This window comes from Wolffia australiana, chromosome 3 (genome assembly GCF_029677425.1).
Source record: "Wolffia australiana isolate 7733 chromosome 3, ASM2967742v1".
In the NCBI taxonomy this organism is placed as follows: domain Eukaryota; kingdom Viridiplantae; phylum Streptophyta; class Magnoliopsida; order Alismatales; family Araceae; genus Wolffia; species Wolffia australiana.
Genome location: NC_135837.1, coordinates 6,507,887 through 6,530,284, shown reverse-complemented (window position 1 = coordinate 6,530,284; position 22,398 = coordinate 6,507,887). Strand labels below are relative to the sequence as shown.

The following is a 22,398-nucleotide window of genomic DNA, read 5'->3' as shown; positions in this document are numbered from 1 at the left end:
ATGTAATATGTTGTGTAGAAGATTCAAGTTGATTGGATGCAGCGTATGTAATTTCACTCGGTGCTGGTTATGTAGGTTTTTATGTAAATCAAATTTATGGTTCAATATTTGATTAAGTAAAGCATACTCTTTTATGTCGGCCAATGAGTTTTTTCTTTAAATGCTGAGATATATTACTGTCCCCGTTCTCCACTCAGTTTGTATACGAGTGACATGAAATTTAAAGTAAAAATATTTTATAATAATTGTTCTCATAGAATCAATAAAATGGAGATGTAGGTTTTATTGTTAGGAAGGTCATAACGCAGAAGTTGTTAGATTAAGATCATCAATCATTCATGTCTATTTGAAATAAAAAGCTTATATTTGTATGCTATCAAGCTTAAAATGATAAAATATATTTTTTGATAGATAATTTGATTTTTCTGGAGTTTATGGTAATTTTATGAAATTTCCTACATCAAATTAATTAAGAAAATAATTTCCTAAATTGGTAAACATGTCTTAGAATTTTCTGACACTCTGTTCGCAGGTATATTAAATTATGGTGTTTTATGAAATAGAATACCTTTGTAAATAATGTCGAGGGGTTTATGAATTTTTATGGGCTTTATTTTGAGTCTGATATGCTTTGCTATACCCTTTACAAGATAATGGCAGATCATCGGTTTCACCAATAATAGCACCATTAATCATTAACAAAATATGCTGTTGTGATATCACAAATTGTAATACTATCTGGTGAATCATAACAAAACCATTTAGGCTTTTCAATGTGAGAGCATATTTACTTTATTGATAGTAAATGTAATTGCCACATGATGGCACATTCAAATTCCGTGATTTAAATTGCAATAAATGCAATTTCAAAGCAGAGAAAGTGGTGAAACTTGTCAGAACCACAAAGTTCTATAATTGAAATCACGATAAATCATATTTTGAAGGTAAAAAATCAGGTACACATCGCTGAATGGGAATGGCTATTAATGGGAAATGAGGATCATTTTTTGATGAATCTGAGAACCCACATTTTAATCAATGAAACATCCCAGATTGGTATATAGAATGCAGAATCCGTGCAGAATTATATTCATTTTGAGGATTCCAGACATGCTGGAGATCTCACATGTCCATTTATAGGGTTCATGGAAGTTCATACTATCCAAGTTGAGTACATCACAAGGTTCATGGAAGTTCAGATGAGTTTCCTGGAAAGAATTAAAATGTTTTTATCTTCGTAAAAACTATTCACATTTATGGCTTGTATTTTCTTTCATTTATGTTAAATATCATATAATATGTCTTTCCTATTATTTGGCCATAAATTAATAAACTAATCATAACATATAAGTTCTATTTTCACCTTTGGGGTTTTTCGAATCAACTTCAGCTCCAGATATATGGAACCTTTTTACATTTCCCACCATATTTAGTAAGGTACAGCGTTAATTTACTCTCCATCATGGTTTCCTACCACATACTTGTCAAAAAAATATAGGTATCATTTTATGTCCTTGAAAAACACTATGCATACATAATGCTAATTTTTTATTAAAACTCCAAAATATTGTGTCTTACATAATAAAATTTACTTGTAATATCATTACTACTAAGATGATGAAAAAAGTAAGAGATCTTAGATAATATCCTCAAAAGTTATGATGAGATCTATTGGAAATCCATTTCTCATAGTATTGTTGAAATTTTTCATTCATTGGATTGAGATGCATATTACTAATTCATGGGAAAATTCATGTTTTTAAATAAATAATAATAAATTTGAAAAGGTACGTTCCTATATTTTTATGACAGATGTCAAAATATAAATCCCGAATGGAATTAAAATAAGGGTAAATAGATTTTAGTGATTATAAAATAGTGGAGGAGATAGAAGTTTGAAAATTTCCAATTAAGAGAAACAACGATATTTGATTAATGTGTCATGCAAAAATAAAAATATGATGTATCATTTTGATTCATTTAGATGTAATACTTGTTAATATAAACATATGGAACTGCTTGCATACACATTCGTTAGAACTTAATATGCATTTTTTAAAGATAAATACATGTAATCAGTTTAATAATAATGACTTAAAGAAAATTTTGCATTCCCTTTACCCTTTATTTTTCCCCTTTCCCATTTTCTATGTATGGTTGAAACTTTTTAGGACTTCTTTTCAATTGAATATTTTAAGTCAAACTTCATCTTGATTTTGTCTTAATTTAAAATTCATGTGGCATTCTCAGAGCGTGCAATTGCGGAAGACGAGGTGATTGTGCCAATCATTAACAAAAGGACTAGGGATGATAAATATGATTTCTAATTTTCTCTATATTCTGGGGCAAAAAATCTAGAAATAATAAATACATTTTCAGTATTTCTATTTTTAGTTAAATTTCAAGTGCTAAAAATCAGAGAATTTACCTTTCCTTTGACTAGTGGTGGTGGGTACAGGTGGCGGGAATGAGACTGAATTTATTTAAAGAAACCCCAAACAAGGTAAAATTTTCCCACCTCTAATAATAAAACGGGACTAGATAAAACCAAAAACAAACAAAATTTTAACATTATTTTAAATGAGAAGAAATGAGATGAAAAGTTGGATGAACTATTTAATCAAGTTATTGGTGTAGACAAAATAAATGCTATGCAAGGTCTTGGGAGAAAAAATTGGGATTCTAGAGACAGAAAGTGGTTGAAAATAGGAAGAAACAGAGAAATAAGTTGTACATAATCTCTAACTTGCCGCTCCGTCCTTCCTATTTTATCAATATTCTCCATGTCCTTCCTACACTTCTCTAACTGATCCTTCTAAGTCCAAAATAATAAATAGCTCAAATGTGCCCAGTACCCAAAGAAACAATAAAATAAACACCTGGGATGATCTAGCCCATTGATCAGCATCCAATATAATTCTTGTAAGTTTCTCAACACATGATGCTTAAAAATAATCATTTTAAATATAAAAATTTACAAGAGGTGAAGAAGGTTTAATTAAAAATATATAAAATTTGCATAAAGTAATAGTTGTATGGAATTCAAAAAAACCAAATAATTTGGTTATTAACATGATAAATTTAATATTTTGATGCTTAAATTCATGTAAAATGCATGGGAATATAAGCACATTTATTGTGAGTTCCTTCTAGGCCATTATATGTTTTTTTCTAAATTAAGAATCACATTTTATCCATTTCCACATGATTATATTTCCTCCATTTGTACAACTACACCTCTCTTATTTCATAATGTTCAGACATTTTCAATGTTGAGAAATCATTATAGCATTATATGTGGCTTTAAGAACTATTAAAAATATGGAATGGATTTTGGGCTAGAAGATGGATATTGATGAAGTGCCTCAGGTCAAATGAAAGTGATGAATTAATTTCATGAATATGGTATTATTTGAAGTCAATTGATCCAAAGCATTTAAAAATCCTAAATAACCTAGAAAATCACGAATGCAGGTAAATTGGAGGCAAAGATGTAAATCTGCACTGATAAAACGAAATTGAATATTTGAGATTGAATTTGATGCAGAGACATGAAAGTCAAAGCTCATTTAAAACGAAAATAACGAGGACACATGAAGGAATAGGAGATACAAGACTTGCTGATTTCCTAGGAGGAAAGGAAGGAGAGAAGTGGGACTTGAAAATGTTTCCTTATAATATAATAAGAATAATCTGATGGTAAAACGACTAGAGACTCCAAATTAACCTTTGTTGTTTCTGGAGGATAAATGTATCTTCATTGGATCTCCACTATTCACCTATCTCATCTGTGTTTTATTCAGTCTAAAACATCTCTCTTCTGGAAACATTTTTGAATGATTATTGTGTCAGGAGGTGGAAAATGATAGCTTCTCTCCATGAGATCAATACAATACATCAAGACACACATTATGTCACTTGGTGGATAAATATCAGTGTAAGTCCAAACATTTTGAACATTTTTTAGTCTTTGGACTTGTGTAAGAGAGAAAACAATCCAGCCCTGAAACAATGGGGGCCCAAAAATTGTGTGTCATCTAGTTTCAATCCCTACACTTGACGAAATGTGGGCTTTTGAATATTCCTTTGTGCATGGGCATATCTTGGGTCCCCTTTTTCCTTATCATTCATGCATTCAAATATCTAAGCAATTGCTGCGTCATGACACCATTTTTGCAAACTGGGGCACCATACCAGCAGATTTAGGTTCCAGTTTTGGTCCCCTAACTTTATTTGAATAAGCAATAAATAAACATCATTACATATTCCCTTGTCCCAAGTAAATAATACAGTTAATTAAAAACATACTTATTTCTATTTAGTCAACTTGTGTAGTGTTGCTACATATATCATGTGTTCTCTAGAACAGGCTACATATTGATTTAATCATCGGACTTTTTTTTCATGATTCAAAGGCTCAATAAGGATGGAGTATTAACTCATAGAGGAGGACAAACTCTCAACTTGACCCAGGCATACCACTTGGAGTGATGTGCTTAATTTGCATAAAGTCATTAAAAAACAGAGAAACCCCTAGAAAAGTCGTTTTAATAAAAAATAATTATTTTCTGCGCCCATAAATAATTTCCATAAAATACACACCATCATTAATTCTAAAAATCTATTGAATTAATAATATATTAGGAAAATATCAATATTTAATTTGGAGCATTAGTTCATGAAAAATGTTTATTATTTTGGTTTTAAAAGTATTACAATGTGAATGTATATTTAATAAATGATATTATGACATATTATGTAAAAATTAGTCGCATTCATATTGTAATCACATATTATGTGTAAATGCATGATAGGAAAATATTTTATCAGAGAGAAAGTGGGCGCATGGGATTTAAAGAAGCAGTTGAAGAGATGAGGTTATTCATCTGCTGACCCTTAACTTCCCTCCTGCCTCCTTAGACAGAAATGTATTCAATCTTTGCAGTTATGAACTAACGAGATATCAGCAATATATTGGAGAGGACTAAATTAGAATCAAAGAGGGGAAATGTATTAATTATCAAAGAGGAGAAATATATTAAATATAAGATATTCCTTTCTGTCTTTCTCTCATCCTCATAGAGCTTACCCTAAAAGATGCTTGCGCATTGAAAAAAGCCTGTCTAAAGTCTAAGTTGATACACCTGATTGACATAAGTTTATGAAGTGTTTAGGCATGTTTCTTGAAAATTTCCTTCATTATTGAAGTGCTGTTATGAGTTATTGAATAGACTGTTGCACAAAACTGGATGTCTGTACCAAGTGATAGATGAATAAAGGAAACACTAGTTATTCGATAAAGTAAGAAAAATATCATAAAACATTTAGATATACTTGAGTATTTTATGATCAGGATTTACATCAAACTTAACCTAATAGCTCATGTTTCTTTTGTGTTATTTATGATTATCATTCTAGTTAAATAGTAGTTTAGATGCATATGCATCAGGTGCGACCAATTTATATTGTTTATAGAATAGCATAAAATAAATCCTATCCCCAAAAATGATGTTAGTAAGGAGAAATAAAAAACATAATTAATTGATAATATCATGCTATTATCAAAGCATTCCAAAAGTAGTCATGAAAAAAACTTTTTACGCTGGATTTATGGGAATTTTTTATAATAAAACTCAATAGTACTGTATGTAGTTGTGCAACATGTTTAAGAAACTTTAGAGGATCTTATGTTTCTTTACTACATCAATCCTGATATGTAAATAAGGCATCTTAGTCAAAGCTTTCCCAACAATGACTCTAAATTGATTTAGTCAGCCATTTGACCCATTGAGCTCTCTCTCTCTCTCTCTCTCTCTCTCTCTCTCTCTCTCTCTCTCTCTCTCTCTCTCTCTCTCTCTCTCTCTCTCACTCACTCACTCACTCTCTCTCTCTCCTCGTTCACTTTGAGTTTTTCTTTATCTTCCCTGAACTTCTTGATGATTTTTCTCGTGGTTGCCTACATTTTATGCTCACTCCTTTGGTACATCCAATAAGATGCAAGTTTATCTGAAATATAAACTCCAATTTGACTAAATTTTGCAGTTATTATTATCAACTCACTTTTCAAGCTAAAACTTTGTCTTCTTTCAAAGATTTTGGAGTTGAAATTGGTCATCTTAATCTTCTTTTATTTTGTAATTTCTATGGCATAATTGGTCATTCTCATCCTTACACGCACTATCTAGATATATATAAGAAAAGGAAGACATCACCTAACTGACATTCCCCCCTTAGACATTAGACACTACATGGTAACAAACACTCCAGAATTAGTAACCATAAATTAATAAATTGCACAAATAACCTTGTAATTGGTTCAGTATCCAAAAAATGCATCTTATAATAAAATTCCACGAATGCAATTTCAAAATACATTTACAATTTCGGCATTGAAATTAAATGTTTTAATACCTTCCCCTCAGTTACATCAAGGTAATATATCATTTAACAAGAAAATTCTTGCGAGACTTCCCCTGTTGGTCTGATCTCAATAACTTGGTGCAGTCATTTGACGAAGTTGGAAAAGGGATGCTTGCCTAGTTGACCATGTGCCTCGATGTGATATCTATATATATTATATATACATCTGATATATTTATATATAGATCTGACCACTTTGACGCGTAGCCACACTCTCCGCCCACGATTGGATTACAAAGGCAGGACATTGGCTTTCTTATAATATTGAAGGTGAATCTTTCAACAACATCCCTTTCTTTCTTTCTTGTAAAATTTAATGGTGAATGTTTCAACGACTTCTCTTTCTTTTTTTCTTATAAAATTTAACGGTGAATGTTTCAAAAGTTGACTTTGTTTCTATGAAACCCGATTCTTCCTTATCAAGAAACCGAATTATTTTATTTTATTACTTTTAAATGTATATTTCCTCTATATATCTCTCTCTCTCGCACACTATCTATCTTTCTGTAGATCTATGTCGAGTTATATATATGTTTAATATGTATAGAGAGAGATAGTATGAGCAAATAAAATAAAGAAGTTGACGTCCGTTTCTTCCTTATCCATTTCTTTTATCTTCTAGTGTGAACATAGAAGATATCAAGAAACCCATTTCTTGTAGTTGATTACTTTTAAATGTAGAGTGCCTAGTCACATCTATTCCGACAAACACACTCTTCGGACTTCTCACCTCTTTTGGCTGTTGTCTCAAAAGAAACGACATTTTTTGTGACATTAAAATGTCGGAAACACCAACGTTTATTTGTATCGTATCGTGTAAGGGAGAGTAACGCCGTGTCATTTTAGAGAGAGAGAAAGAAGAAGAGCGAGACAGACAGAGAGAGAGAAAGAGTAAGAGTTCATCATTTCAATAATAAGACCAAAAAAAAGCATTGTGACGACAAAGGCGTCGGATGATTCTGCGACCTACGAATTTTTTCTGTGAGAGAGAAAGGATTCAGAGAGAGACACGAGACAGACACAGAGAGAGAGAGAGAAAGAGAGAGAGAGAGAGAGAGAGAGAGAGAGAGCTTCTATCCGCGTTCCCGGATCGTTCTGACCCAATCGACGCGTTAATGTTACTCTAATTTTTAATGTAGAGTTGCCTAGTCACATCTAATTGGATCAACACGCTGTGTGGACTTCACCCGTTTTGGTTGTTCTCTCAGAAGAAACGACATTTTTACCCTGATTTTCTCAAACGACATTGTTCTCTCAATCGAACATAAATTATTATTACCCTGATTTTCTATAAATATTTCTTGCACTAACGTGGCTGGTTTTACCCCGTCGATGATTCAAAACTTACTGAAGAGAGCGTAGAATATCTACTTCTTCTGACTCTTCCTTTCTCTCTCTCTCTCCCAATCTCCCTCTCTCTATCTCTATCGCTATTTCTATCGCCGTCAAATCGGAAGACACGGAGTGACGCTGACTTCCAATAGGAGAGAAAAATGCTCGTTTAATTTAACGATTCTGCGATCTAGAGAGAGAGAGAGAGAGAGAGAGAGAGAGAAAGAGATTCCATTCGCGTTCCCGGATCGTTCTGACCCATTCAACACGTTAATGTAACTTAGACTCCACGCCCGAGAGCGTCTTAGAGTCAGCTTCTTCCATTTCATTCTCCCATAAATCTGCACCGTTCAATCCTCTGCTATCCCACAACACACGCTCCAACCTTTGCCACCGATTTTTCTCGCTGCCCAGCTTTTTTCTGTTCAGTGCATCAAAATCCGGCTCGTTAAAGAAGAATCACTCGCCGAGAAACCAGCTTGGAGATTCCCAAGGCGCTTTTTAATGGCAGAGAAGGTACGTCTCCCTCCAGATATTATCTCTCGTTTCCCCCTCTAGAATTCAATATAAAAAATATGATAACATTAAACGATGGGCTCATCTGACGGGGAATGCTTCGATAATGACCACAGAAGATTGTGGTGAAGGTGGATGTTGCCGACGACGATGAGAAGCGGAAAGCAATGATGGCGGTCTCCGTCCTCCCAGGTACCCAGAAACCTCTCTCTCTCTCTCTCTCTCTCTCTCTCTCTCTCTCTATCTCTCTCTCTCTCTCTCTCTCTCCCTCTCTCTCTCTCTCTCTCTCTCTCTCTCTCTCTCTCTCTCTCTCTACTCTCTCTCTCTCCCCTCTCTCTCTCTACTCTCTCTACTCTCTCATCTCTCCTCTCTCTCCTCTCTCTTCTCTCTCTCTCCTCTCTCTGTCTCTATCAATCTACCTATCTATCTCTATCAGTCTCTCTCTATCTGTCCATCTGTTTATCTCTATCTATCAATCTCTCTATCTTTCTCTTTATATATCTATTTATATATATCATTGTTGTTTCTCAGTAACATTTGGAGGTTCTGATCGTATTATTCGTCATTCTCTGCTCCAGGGATCAATTTCATGTGCATGGACATGAAGGACAAGAAGATGACCGTGATCGGCACGGTCGACCCCGTCAAGGTTGTGGACAAGCTCAGAAAACGCTGGAACGCGCATGTTATCAGCGTCGGTCCCAAGGAAGAGCCCAAGAAGACAGAGGCCAAGAAAGAGGAGCCGAAGAAAGACTCTGCGGAGCATATCGGACAGCTCGTGAAGCTCTACCAGGCCTACAATCCACGCCTAACCACGCACTATAGTGTCATCAGCAGAGAAGAGGACCCCAACTCCTGCGTCATCTGCTGAAATCTAATCTGTTATGTACAAGATTCAAGTTGAGTGGCCGCATCTCATATAAATCTCAAACACCAGTAAATTTCAGTCATTTAGGAGCCAATAAGTAATTCATTTTTCTCCATTTTTTCATCATTACTGATGGATGATATATAAGTAGAACTAAAATTTAAATGATTCACTAAGACATGATTTTAAATAATTACTACAATCAATTTGAGGTTACAAACGATATAAATGATTGATAAGGGAGTAGGAATAAGATAATTTGGAGGATGGTGATGACATGAAAAATGTAAGTAAATAATATTGATTTATTGCGGTGAGTCATGTTATGAGAATAATACTTATAGGACTGAATGTAGGGGTTTTATGTCATTATTTTAACTAAGATTAATCTTTCAGAAAAAATAGTATGGGTAAAGTAAGGAATCAATCCACCGGGAGGCATAAATTCAAGTTTTAAATGTTTCTAAGATAGGCAACGACACCATTAGGTTCCAAAATTAAATATATATTTTAAAGTTACTTTTTACTTTTTATTGAATTTATATTTATGCACTAAGGTCAGAAAAAGTTTAAAATATTTTCCACAATTATCCTAAATATATTTTAAAAATGAAAGGATAATTATTTATTTCTTTATTTTATTATTTTTTGAGAAAAAATATCAAAGATAAAATGACTATAAATCATGAATAATAATTTTAGTTTTCACTAAGTTCTGGTGAAAAAAACTATAAATAATAAATAGATTTTTCACTATGTTACTATTCTAGTTAATTTTCAAACGCAAAAAATCAGAGAAGTTGTCTTTCCTGTTATCAGGGGTGGTGGGTGATGGTGGCAGGAATGAAACTGAATTTAAATTTAAGAAAACCCCAGCTTAGGTAAAATAAACCCATGTCTGAATAATAAAACTCAATAGGATTCAAAATGAGAAGAAATGAGATGTAAAGTTGGATGAATTATAATGTGTCGTTTAACGCAAATCAAACTTATACAATAAATTTATAACTCCTTAATCACTAAATAACCTAATATAAAGTGAGCAAGGGTCGATCCACAGGGAGGAGAGGTATCCAGATTTTAATTAGCATTTCGTTAAGAATACGGAAAGATGAGAAGGATGATGGAATGGTCTTTATGTATTTATCTCCTTTCGAAGATCAAATCATAAAGATCTAATGGTGTATTGAATTAGGGGTATTTATCTAAACCTTGATTGATTCTAATAAAACTATTAAAACAAAATCTTATCCTAATCTAACCTTGCTTTCACCTCTGTACAAGTGATGCTCTCTTCACGTTCATATCTTCGTGGGCCTGTACATTTCGCCTGGTGCCTGGGCATCTTACTCAACATACTTTATCATTGTTTGAGTTTGAATATCTCAATTTTCTCCATGTAGCCAACCTTTCTCTAACTGGTCCTTTAAACCCAAAATAATAACTGGCTCAAATTGGCCTAGAATCCAAAGAAAGTGAAAAAAAACTCATGGAATGATCTATCCCATTGATCATCATCCAAAAAATTTATATTTCTCCACACGTGGGACTTGAAAATTTTCATTGTTAACAAAAATACTTACCATAATTTTTTTTTGAAAGAGATCAAGAAGGTTTGATAAAAATCCAAAAAAAAATTGTATAAAGTGATATTCATATGGAATTCAGAAAAAACCAAAAAAAATTGTAACTAACTTGATAAGTTGAATATTGTGATGCTTCAAGTCATGTAAAATGCATGGCAATATAAGCGCATTTATTTTGAATTCATTCTAGGTGATAGTATTTGTTTTTAAATTAAGAGTCACATTTTATTCATTGTCACATGATTATATGTCATCCATTTGTGCAACTAACCCTTTCTTATTTCATGAAGTTCATACATTTTTAATGTTGAGAAATATTAATAGCAAAAATTTTGAAGCAATTCAGCGACTTTTTATTAAGAACTATTAATAATATGGAAGGGATATTGGGCTAGAAGATGGAAATTGATGGAGTGCTTAAGACCAATGGAAGTGATGAATCAATTTCATAGATATGGCACTATTAGAAGTCAATTGATCCAAGGCATTTAAAAATTCTAAATCACCTAGAAGATCAAAAATTCAGATAAATCGGAGACAAGGAGGTAAATCTGCATGGACAAAATGAAAATTGAGGAGTTGAGATTGAATTTGACGCAGAGACATGAATGTTAAAGCTCGTTCAGAATGACAATAACCGGGACATATGGAGGAATAGGAGATACAAGGTCTTCTTATTGCCTAGGAAAGGGGGGTAGACAAGATGGACTGGAAAATATTTCCTTATCTATCATCTAATAAGAATAATCTGACGGTAAAATGACTAGAGAATGTAAAATGAAGCTTTGTTGATCCTAGAGAATCAATGTATCTTCATTGAACCTCCACTATTCACCAATCTTCATCAATGTTTTATTTCGTTGGAAACATCTCTCTCTTCTGGAAATATTTCTGAACAGTTCTTGTGTGAGGAGGTGGAAAATGATATCTTTTATCCATCCAATCAATAGAATACATCAAGACACACACATTGTTTCAGTTGGTGGATCAACATCAGTTCAAGTCCAAACATTTTCAACATTTTTATTATTTGGATTTGTACATCAAAGCCTATGTACAGGTATAAGAGAGAAAAGAATATCTGGCCGTTAAAATTGGGCCCATAAATCATGTGTCATATGTTTACGATACTTACACTTGACAAAGTGTGGGCTTTTGGATCTTTCTCTCTTCTGATGTGAATCTATGTCTTTGGCATGATTTGGGTGGAATTTTAAGTCATGCATGTTTTGAGCTGGAAATTATATATCTTGGGTCTCGCTTGTCCTTATAAATCATGCATTCAAATATCAAAAGAATCCCTGCATCACGACACATTTTTTCCAAACTATGGCACCTTACCAGTAGATTTAAGTTGTAAATTTGTTGCCCTAAATTTGATTTGAGCAATCATTAAACGCATCTAATCACATATGTCATTGGCCCAAGTAAATAACATAGTTAATTACAGACATATTTATTGCTATTTTGTCAACTTGTTTAGTGTTGTTACATATACCATGTGCTCTCTAGAACATGCCACCTATTGATTTAATCATCAGACATTTTTCTGATGATTAAATGGTTCATTTAGGAGGGATTATAAACTCAAAGAGGAAGAAAAATGCTCAACTTGACCAGGCATACTGTTGGTTTCTAGAGGCCTCGATGAAAATGAAGAAATCAAAAACATTCGGCAGTAGAATACTTAAGTGAAATCGCAAAGGCATCGATAAACCATTGAAATGAAGTACCTTTGCAACCGATTGCATCAACGATTTCTTGGATCCCAGAGCGAGATGAGTCAAGATGCTCTAGTGCGTAGCCTCTAGATGCATCCATGGGGTCCTTGGCATGTTGGATCTCCTCCTTCTCTTGATGAGCCCCGCTCTACCTTCATCGTCGTCATTACGCCATCCCGATCGCATTGGGCATGGAGAAGAGTTACAGGGAGAAGGGACAAGAAGGGGAAGGCCCGTGAAAAATTCTGGCTTAGATGAATATTTCGAGCCTTCCCCTATTTATACTAAGTATGTATTTTTAATAAAAATCCCCAAAACTTAAGTATATCTTCCGATGTACAAAGATCATTTGTGCGTGACCCTCGTGGCCCATGTATCAGTCTAGTTAACGACTCCAGCGGCCCAATACCCTTTATTGGCCTTACAAATTAATTAACTATACAAATTAATTAATTAATGTTGGATCGATTTAACCCAATCGATAGGTTGAGTCTCCAACACGTAGGGTGCCAAGCTACCCCTCATGCTCTAGAAGATACAAAGGAGTGTTTATCGATTCACTCATAGAACATGTTAGTCATCGGTTGTCGTGTACATAAAGTCCCTCATCCACTTGACGCTCCTAGGATGACTTAGGGTATGGTCAACTATCAAACCCGAATCGGTCATCCGAGTTAGTACTGATGCATTTGGAAATCATCGGAATATTCTTCTCCTGATATTTCACTGCCTTGACAATGAACTTCATCGCATCGTCTTCCTTGAGTTTTCACCTCTTATATCGAGGGTGAACGATCCCATCTTGACCACTCAATCATCTTCGTGAACTTCTTGATGCACCCAAACCAAGACCATTTAGAATCCCATGATTAGAGACTCATTGGCCATAGTCAAAGTACAACCGTCCGTCCACAAGACGTCTTTGGTGACTTAGGTCTAAGGACCACTTACACAACCGCGATGTGAATCAACCTGATTGAAAGTTTGGTATAATACCATTCACAGATTCGTACGGATTAATTCAGTGAACTCTTTCCACTAAAGAGCACCCACTATCTATCCATAGTGTCTACACACTAATGGTTACAAAATAGCCATACTCATCATATGAGTGAGGCTAGATAGTGCTATTTTATCCAGATACTCATGTATCCCTCGAATAGGAATATTTAGAACACATGCTTAAAGAATAGTGATCTCCGTATTTTGATCGCATCATAATTCACTAAGTCATGTATTCATGAACTTCATTATAAGCACCACACGTACACTATAATAAATATGTTTTATTAATGAACACGGAACAAGACATGGAATCTGTGATTAGCTTGACGGTGACAAATATTTCCATCACATACCACATGGTGTGATGTGCTTAATTTGCATAAAGTCATTAAAAATCCAAAAAACCCTAAAAAAGACATTTTAATGATAAATAAATAGATTTGTTGGCCCCATACTTAACTTCCAAATAAAAGTATTGAATATAATTCTAGAATAATTATAAATAATCTATAAAAATTATAATATATTAGGAAAATATCCAGAGTCAATTTGGGGCATCAACTCATGCAAAATGTCTTCTGTTTTTTGTGTAAGAAATATTACAATGTGAAATGATAGTATATCTCATTAAAATTTGTCACATTCATATTTGGATCACATATTATGTGTAAATGCATGATATGAATATATTTTATCATAGAGTAAGTGGGCACATGAGATTTAACAAAGCAGTTACAGAGATGCGGTTTTTCATCCACTAACCCTTAACTTCCCTCTGGCTTCCTCAGACAAAAATGTGTTCCACCTTTGAAGTTCGGAACTAAGAGACATCAGCAATATATTCTAGAGGACTAAATTAGAAGTCAGAGAGGCAAAATGTACTAATTATGCTCTCTCTATATATTTAGTATCTTCCTTTCTGTCTTGCTCTCATTCTCATAGAACTTACAATAGCAGATGCTTGCCCGTAGCAAAAGGCATGTTTAGGGTCTAACTTGAAACACCTGGTTTACATAAGTCTATGAAGTGTTTATGTATGTTTCTTGAATATTTCCGTGACTATTGAAATGATTTTCTCAATTATCGAACTAGGACTGTTTCCCAGAAAATGGATGTCTTTTCCAAGTGATAGATGAATAAATGAAACACTAGTTATTGAATAAACTATGAAAAATCTCACAAAAAAGTTGTAGATATCATTAAGCATTTTATGATTAGCTTTTACTTCAGACTTATCCTAATAGGGCATGTTGCTCTTGAGTTATTTATGAATTTCCTTCTACTTATATAGTAGTTTTGATCCATATGCATCAAGTGCAACCAATGTATATTGTTTCTTCAATATCTTTAAATAATCCTCTCCCCAAAAATGATGTTATTTCGGAGAAATTTAAAACAAAATTCATTGAGAATCTCATGCAATTTTCAAAGCATTCTGAAACTAGTCTTGAAGAAAACGTTTACTTTAGATTTATTGCAAAACTAATTTAATAAAATTCAATAGTATCATATGTAGTTGTGTAAGATATTTAATAAACTTTAGAGGATCTTGTGTTCCTTTACTATATCATACTGATATGCAAATAAGGCATCTTAGTGAAAGCTTCCCCAAAGATAACTCTAATTTGATTTTAGTCAGCCGTTTGACCCATCGAGAGCTCAGTCTCTCTCTCCTCTAGAATGATTTGAATTCCTCTTTATCTTCCTTAACTTCTTGATGATTTTTATCCTGGTTGCCTACATTTTATGCTCAGTGTTCAGGTGCATCCAATAAGATGCAAGTTTATCTGAAATACAAACTCGCATTTGGTTTATTTTTGTTGATATTTTTATTGACTCAATTTTTCATGCGAAAACCTTATTTTTTTTCAAAGTTGAAACTTTTCATTTTCATCTTATCTTATTTATTATTTTATTTGGCTGAATTATTCATTTTCATCCTTGCACGCACAATCTAGATATATATAAGAAAAGGAAGACAACACCTAGCTGACATCCCCCCTTAGACATTGATGAACCCGAAATGAGGCATACAATTATACATATTTTAATGTTATGTTTATCTTTACAATAATATTCATCTCATGCAATAAATCGAGTATTTGGTAAAATAATACTTTTTAAAATAGGTTGTAAAAATGGAGTATTTCTATCAGTCCAATTATTATCTGGTAAAAATGTGCTTAAAAAAATTGTTAAATTTAATGAGTTCAATTCTCCCTCTAGTATGTCAATTTATATTTTGCAGGGATTAAATCAAAGTAGTTGAAAGAAATAAAAGAGAAAGGGAGAGAGAAAGAGAGAGGAAGAAAGAAATAATATGTATTAGGAAAAGAGTGGTTTTTAAATGTGCAGCGAGGGCTGAGCCAGGGCGCAGCAATGCCCAAGACAGCCACTCGTGGGTAACTACAGGGCGCTCAAGCCTACCCGCAACCGGAAAGTGGTGGCACCAGGCACAAGCCCTAGTAATCTCAACAAGGAGTCAACCAAGGAGCCCACATAGAGGCCCAAAATAGCATGTGCTTGTACTCTGAGGAGATATCGTGTTATTTGATACATCATTCTATAATAGGCTTTATATAGTTATTGTTTTTCTAACCTATTCCGATATGGGATTATGTCTCATTGTTTCTTTCAGCTCCGCGCCAGGCCAGGAAGAGAAGCAACACTGGAGATCGTCTAGCCAAATTGAAGGTTGTGACACCTCTAAGAACACTTGGTTCACAAACAGCTTCGGGGCACCGACGACTTTATTTTTCTTACTCTTAAAGTCTAAGCATACATATACAAATACATATTTTCCTCTTCATAATCTATGAGTCAATTAATAATTCCTTTTTTCCCCTATCTATCATAATGCTTAGCCCGTTCTTCTTCACTCTTCTTCTTGTAACATCTTATTTAAATAAAAATACACTTCACTATATAACTAAAACTCAAAACTCATTTTTATTATACCTATATCCTAACTAATATACATCTTAGTATTAATTAAATAAATTAACCACCTATCTCCTATTAATAGTATTTTATTATATATCTCACTAATATTCTATACTTCTTCCACAACCTACATTAATGTCACTCTTAGTTATAGTACCAATAACTTATTTCAAATATCCTACTTCTTTATTATCCCTAATATCTATAAAAAGAAACAAATAATATATTATATTATCTCTGTCTTTCTCTAGTTCTCTCTAACAATATTTACTATTCCTTACTATTAAGTATTATCTTAAATCTCTCATCCATTAGATACTGCATCCCAACTACTAAATACTTATGTTCTACTATTCCATGATATTTCCTACTGTTATTACTACTATTACGCAACTATAACTAATTTCCTTAACTACTGATATGCATGTACGTATGTACGTATGTACGTATGTACGTATGTACGTATGCATGTATGCATGCATGTATGCATGCATGTATGTACGCATGGATGTATGCATGGATGTACGCATGGATGTATGCATGGATGTATGCATGTATGTATGCATGCGTGTATGTATGTATGTATGTATTATGTATGTATGTATGTCTGTATGTATGTCTGTCTGTTTGTATGGATAATTAATTGTCAATGGACATGAAGGATATGAAGATGACAGTGGTCAGCACAGTCCACCCCATCAAGATTGTACACAATCTCAAAGAGCGCTAAAATGTGAGTGTCATCACCATAGATGCGAAGGACGAGCCCCAGAAGACAGAGGCCTAGAAAGAGGAGCCAGAACAGAAATCTGTCATATATATCGGGGAGGTTGTGATGCTCTACCCGACGTACAATCCCTAATCTATCACGTACTATATGGTTATTAGCAGGGAAGAGGAACCCAACTCCAGCGTCATTTGTTGAAATGTAATCTTTTTTGTACACGATTCAAGTTGATTGGCTGCAGCTCATATAAATTTAATAGGAGCTGGATTTAGATATTTTGTGTCAGCAGATGGATAATTTCTAGCAATGCTTAGATACCTTAATGTCACCATTCTCCAGTCAGTTTTTGTATCTAAGGGACATAAAGTTCAAAGTAAAAATATTTTAGAATAGTTGTTTGCTTTGAATCTATAATATACACATGTAGCTTTTCTTGATAGGAAGGTGCTAACACAGAAGTTGTTGGATTAAGATCATCAATTATTCATGTCTATTTGCAATAAAAGGATTATATTTCTATGATGTCAAGCTAAAAAATGATAAAATATATTTCTAGATATATATTTCTGATTTATCTGGATTTTGTTGCTAACTGTATTAAATTTTGTACATCATATTCATGAAGACAATAATTTTCTAAATTGGTACATCCATTTTAGAATTTTATGGCACTATATCTGCAGTTATATTAATATTTAAGTTTTTTTTTGGACCTTTCGGAAATAAAATATTTTTCTAGAATAAATCGAAGGGGTTTATGAATTTTTCTGGGCTTCAATTATGGTATGCCATGCTTTGCTATCCCCTTTACTAGATAATGACCGATCATTGGTTTCATCAATAATAGCTGCGCCAATCATTGACATTAATTTCCAGCGTAGTATCACAAATTATGATTGTATATAGTCAATCATGAGCTAACCATTTCTCCTTTTAATGTTGTAACCGTCACATGATGTCACAGTAAAATGATGTGATAGAAATAGCAATAAATGGAATTTCAAGGCAGAAAAAGCGGTGAAACTTGTCATTACCACAGAATTCTATGATTGAAATCACAATAAATCAAATTTTGAAGGTAGAAAAACAGGTACACATTGTTGAATAGGAAGGGATTTTAATGAGAAATGAGGATCATTTTTATGTGAATCCAAGAACACACATGTTAATCGATGAAACATACCAGATTGGTAGATAAAATGCATAATCTGATGTTTCCAGATGCACTAGTGATCTCACATGCCCAACGATGGGGCTCATGGAAGTTCAGACGATTTAACTTGAGGTCATCACAAGGTTCATGAAGGGCAGATGAGTGTCCTGAAAAAAATCAAAATGTTTTTTTCTTCCTAATAACTATACATGTTTATGAGTTGTATTTTATTTCATTTATTAGATATCATATAATGTATCTTTCCTATTATTTGTCCATAAATTAAGAAACAAATCATAACATTCAAGTTCCCATCACAGTTTCACCTTTAAGGATTTTTTAGTCGATTCAGCTCCAGATAATCAGTAAAATATTTTCTCAATTAATATTAGGAACCTTTTGATTTTTCACCATCAGTAGTAAGGTACCACCTTCATTTAATCCCAATCAAGGTTTTGCTAAAATACATACATAAAATAAAAAATATATTAACCAATTTACGCTTTTTAAAAACATCACTAAGACATAAGGCAATTTTTTTATTTCAATTCCAAAATATTGTGTCATGTATAATAATATTAAATTAGGATAAAATGAATCTTGGATGATGAAAAAATTAAGAGATTTTTCGATATCTTAGATAATATCCTCAAAGGTTATGATGAGATCTAACATGTGTAACACAAGAACCAAATCACCACCATAAGTACATTTCCAAATATTATTGAAGAATTTCATTTATTTGAGTGAGACATGTATTACTCATTGAGAGTGAAATTCATTTTTTAATGTTTGTGTGAATTCTTTTGTTTGTGTCTAATGTTTGTATTTACATTTTTATGACAGATTTCAAAATATAAAACCCTAGGAGAATTAAAATAAGGTTAAATAGATTACAGAGATTGTAAAATAGTGGAGGAGATACAAGTTTGAAAAATTGCAATTAGGCTAATGTTATTAATGAAAAATAAAAATATGATGTGTCATTGTGATTCATTTGGATGTAATACTTGTTAATTTGAATACATGGAACTGCATGCATACACTTTCGTTACAACTTAATGTGCAATTATTTATGCACATAAATACATGTTCACTTCAAGAGAATTTTGTATTCCCTTCACCTTTTATCTTTCCCATTCCCCTTTGTCTAGGTACAGTCAACACATTTTGGACTTATTTAAAATTGAAAAAATTTAAGTCAAAATTGACCTGGATTTTCTATGCACCCTGTTAAACATTCATTTCAGGATTCTTTTAGGAACAATTTTCTCTTAATTTAAAATTATTTTAACATAAATCTGAATGTGCGAGTCAAAGCAGTTACTCTAGTGGATTGACCAAGAAAAACCATTGCATAAAGTCATAATTTGATTTGGTTAAATTTCCCTGTGCATGTAAAATTATATACTTAATGTTGTGATTATTTGAAAACCAAATATTTCCGTAGAACCAAAGGTCAGGCTGGACTGCCTGGTTTGACAGATCATCATTGCCTGCCACATGGCTGGGCAATAATTCACACCTTCATTTCGGTATTTGCGGGGATTCAGGTGCTTAAATTAGTGGATCACAACTGTAAGAGTTGGAATAGATAGCCCATCTCAAAAATACTCATGTGGAGGTAGGTGACAGGCAGTATTTCCATTAGAAATCTCCATACTTGTCCACTTTGATGAGCTGAATAAGAAGCACTTCATAATGTACTTAACATGTAAAGATCAATTTGTATGTCCTTGACTCCCTTTCTTGCTCGCATGTATCACTAGTGAAACAAAAACTCTAAAATAAAATTATAAATGTAAAGGAACTGAGCGAAGGCCTCTATAAAAGACTAGTGATATACATTTTCCTTTCATACTTCTCTCTATTGAATAGGACATCGCTATCATCCCTAAACTTTTAGAGGGAAACTAACTTCCTCTATTCTAGCTCCAACATTACATTCATACTCTTCTAGACTCTTTTAGGATCTTCAATTACTGTTTGACATTTGAGATCGAAATGATATCTTCTTCCACATTAATACTAGGAGTATCGTTCCAAGATATTCAAGTTAAGAGAAATTTTATCAAAGATATCCATATCATTCCCATTATGCCACCCTTGATGAATGGAGCTCATGGATCTCTTTTAAAATCAAACTAATACTCTCAGATAATTTTATGGGTAGCCAAGGTTAAGAGTGTTTCTTTTAAAATAAAAAAGTTTACCTTTCAAATAAAATTGAAATATAAATACTTTGATGATCACATTGATCAAATTATATGACCTGAAGAAAATGAACTTCTATATCTTGCTTGAGTTCACTGAAATAAATTATGTTCATTATTATTCATGTTTGATATTCATGATGAAGTCCTAGAGAACATGCAATGACTATTGAATTATGATGACATAATAATCCAGTGATAAGTTATCTTTCCACTTATACTCCAGAAATTACTATTCAGAGGATAATTGAAAAGGACAGTGAAATACCCAAATAGAATAGAACTACTGGCCCCAAATCATACGAGGAAGATGATAGATCATGTAATGATTAGCATGGAGATAGGAAGGAAAAATAAGTGGGAGCTCTTAAGAGAGTGAACCCATTGATATGATCCATGTAAATTTATCGATGGTTACATAAGTAATTGTCAAATAGGTCAATTAATGTCATGATTGTGAAAGTAGTCCTCAAATATGAGACACCACTAATTTATTGTGGAAAGAAGATTGATCTAAAAGTTTCTAATCACATGATTCAAAATGGTCCTAGTTTGGATCCAGAAACAAGTCTTCAAAGATGATTGAGTAGTCAAGATGGGATTGTCCATTTTTATATAAGAAGAGGCACACTCTAGAAAGATAATGCAACAAATTATTTAGTCCAGGGTGTGGAAGTATTAGACAAGGAGTTCTTCATTGATTTCATAATGCATCATTGATAATTAGAATGATGGATCACGGTTTGATAGTTGAAAATACCCTAAGGCATTATACGTGGGTGATAAGCCTAAATTTGGTGTTGTTAAATGCATGTTTAGAAGTGCCATTTTGATTTAAGCTTATACTATAAATTTATAGAATTCCCTTTTTCAAAATCTAGAAATTTTAGGATGAGAGAGGGGTCGAACCACAGGGAGACACTTTGCAAGAATTTTATCCTAATTCCAATGAATTCATTCAAGAATGAATTAATTTTTGCATTTAATGGGTCTTATTATGTTTAATTTTGTTTTGTAATTAATTAAAATTAAGCAAAAGCTTAATAGTGATCTTAATATTTTCGGTCAAGACACTCTATATAGGATAATTTTGATTCTTGTATCAGATTAATTCGGATTACCAAGATTTAAATCAATATGATTTATCAACACCATTTTTTGTATTAAAAATGGGAATTTATAAGCAAGAAAGGGATTTGAAATTGGGCTTAAAGATGGACAAATTTTTCAATGAAATTTTAAATTTAGGTATTTTAAATGTTGAATGTAATTTTCAAACAATCAATTTCTAGATCTAGAGAGACAAAGTATAAAAATTAACCTGGAGAGAGAAAGTAGAAAAAATTGGAGGAAAATGAATTAAAGATGAAATTCGACCCTAATCTAGGGATCTAAGATGCAATATGAGATGAGAATCAATGTAGAACTAAGAATTGAAGATCAGATCCTGAATGGGATTCAAATTGTAATGCTAATCACAATTCAAATCAACTCCAAGGGCATGTACATTTCGCCCATACCTTGGCATTTTGAAATCATTGAAGAAGAAGTTCGAATAGTAAAGAAGAAACTTACAACTTTGATGCGTGAACCAAGATCTGTCAACTTCAGAAGCAGCACATGTGTCCTTCCTGGCCAAATTCTTGGGGGAGAGCTTCCTCTGTGATTTTGCCCTTCTTCCTGAATCTATTTAAAGATCCAACTGTATGGATCGTAGAGGGGGAAAAGACAAACCTAACCTCAAAATTTGGGAGCAATTGGACGGCTTAGATCTCAAGATATCGCCATTTTAATGGCAATTAAACCTAGCCAATGGAAGCAATTGGACGACCTAGATCACAAGATATCGCCATTTTAATGGCGATTAAACCTAGCCAATGGATTAATTTTATCTCTCCTCCGCGCAAGAAGAAA

General features: G+C 33.1%; 1 protein-coding gene across 2 annotated transcripts; it reads left to right on the top strand.

The window, feature by feature from the left end:
• The first annotated feature begins 8,099 nt into the window (after positions 1-8,099).
• LOC144701489 (heavy metal-associated isoprenylated plant protein 39-like) lies at positions 8,100-9,218 on the top strand. 2 transcript variants are annotated; one of them, XM_078573299.1, is made up of 3 exons: positions 8,100-8,268; positions 8,388-8,460; positions 8,847-9,218. In XM_078573299.1, exons 1-3 carry the CDS (start codon positions 8,257-8,259, stop codon positions 9,137-9,139), a joined length of 378 nt encoding a protein of 125 aa, XP_078429425.1. In that variant the 5' UTR covers positions 8,100-8,256; the 3' UTR covers positions 9,140-9,218. The 2 variants fall into 2 exon arrangements, with proteins under 2 accessions (XP_078429425.1, XP_078429423.1); XM_078573297.1 differs by having other exon boundaries at positions 8,101-8,268; positions 8,385-8,460.
• Positions 9,219-22,398: the final 13,180 nt, after the last annotated feature.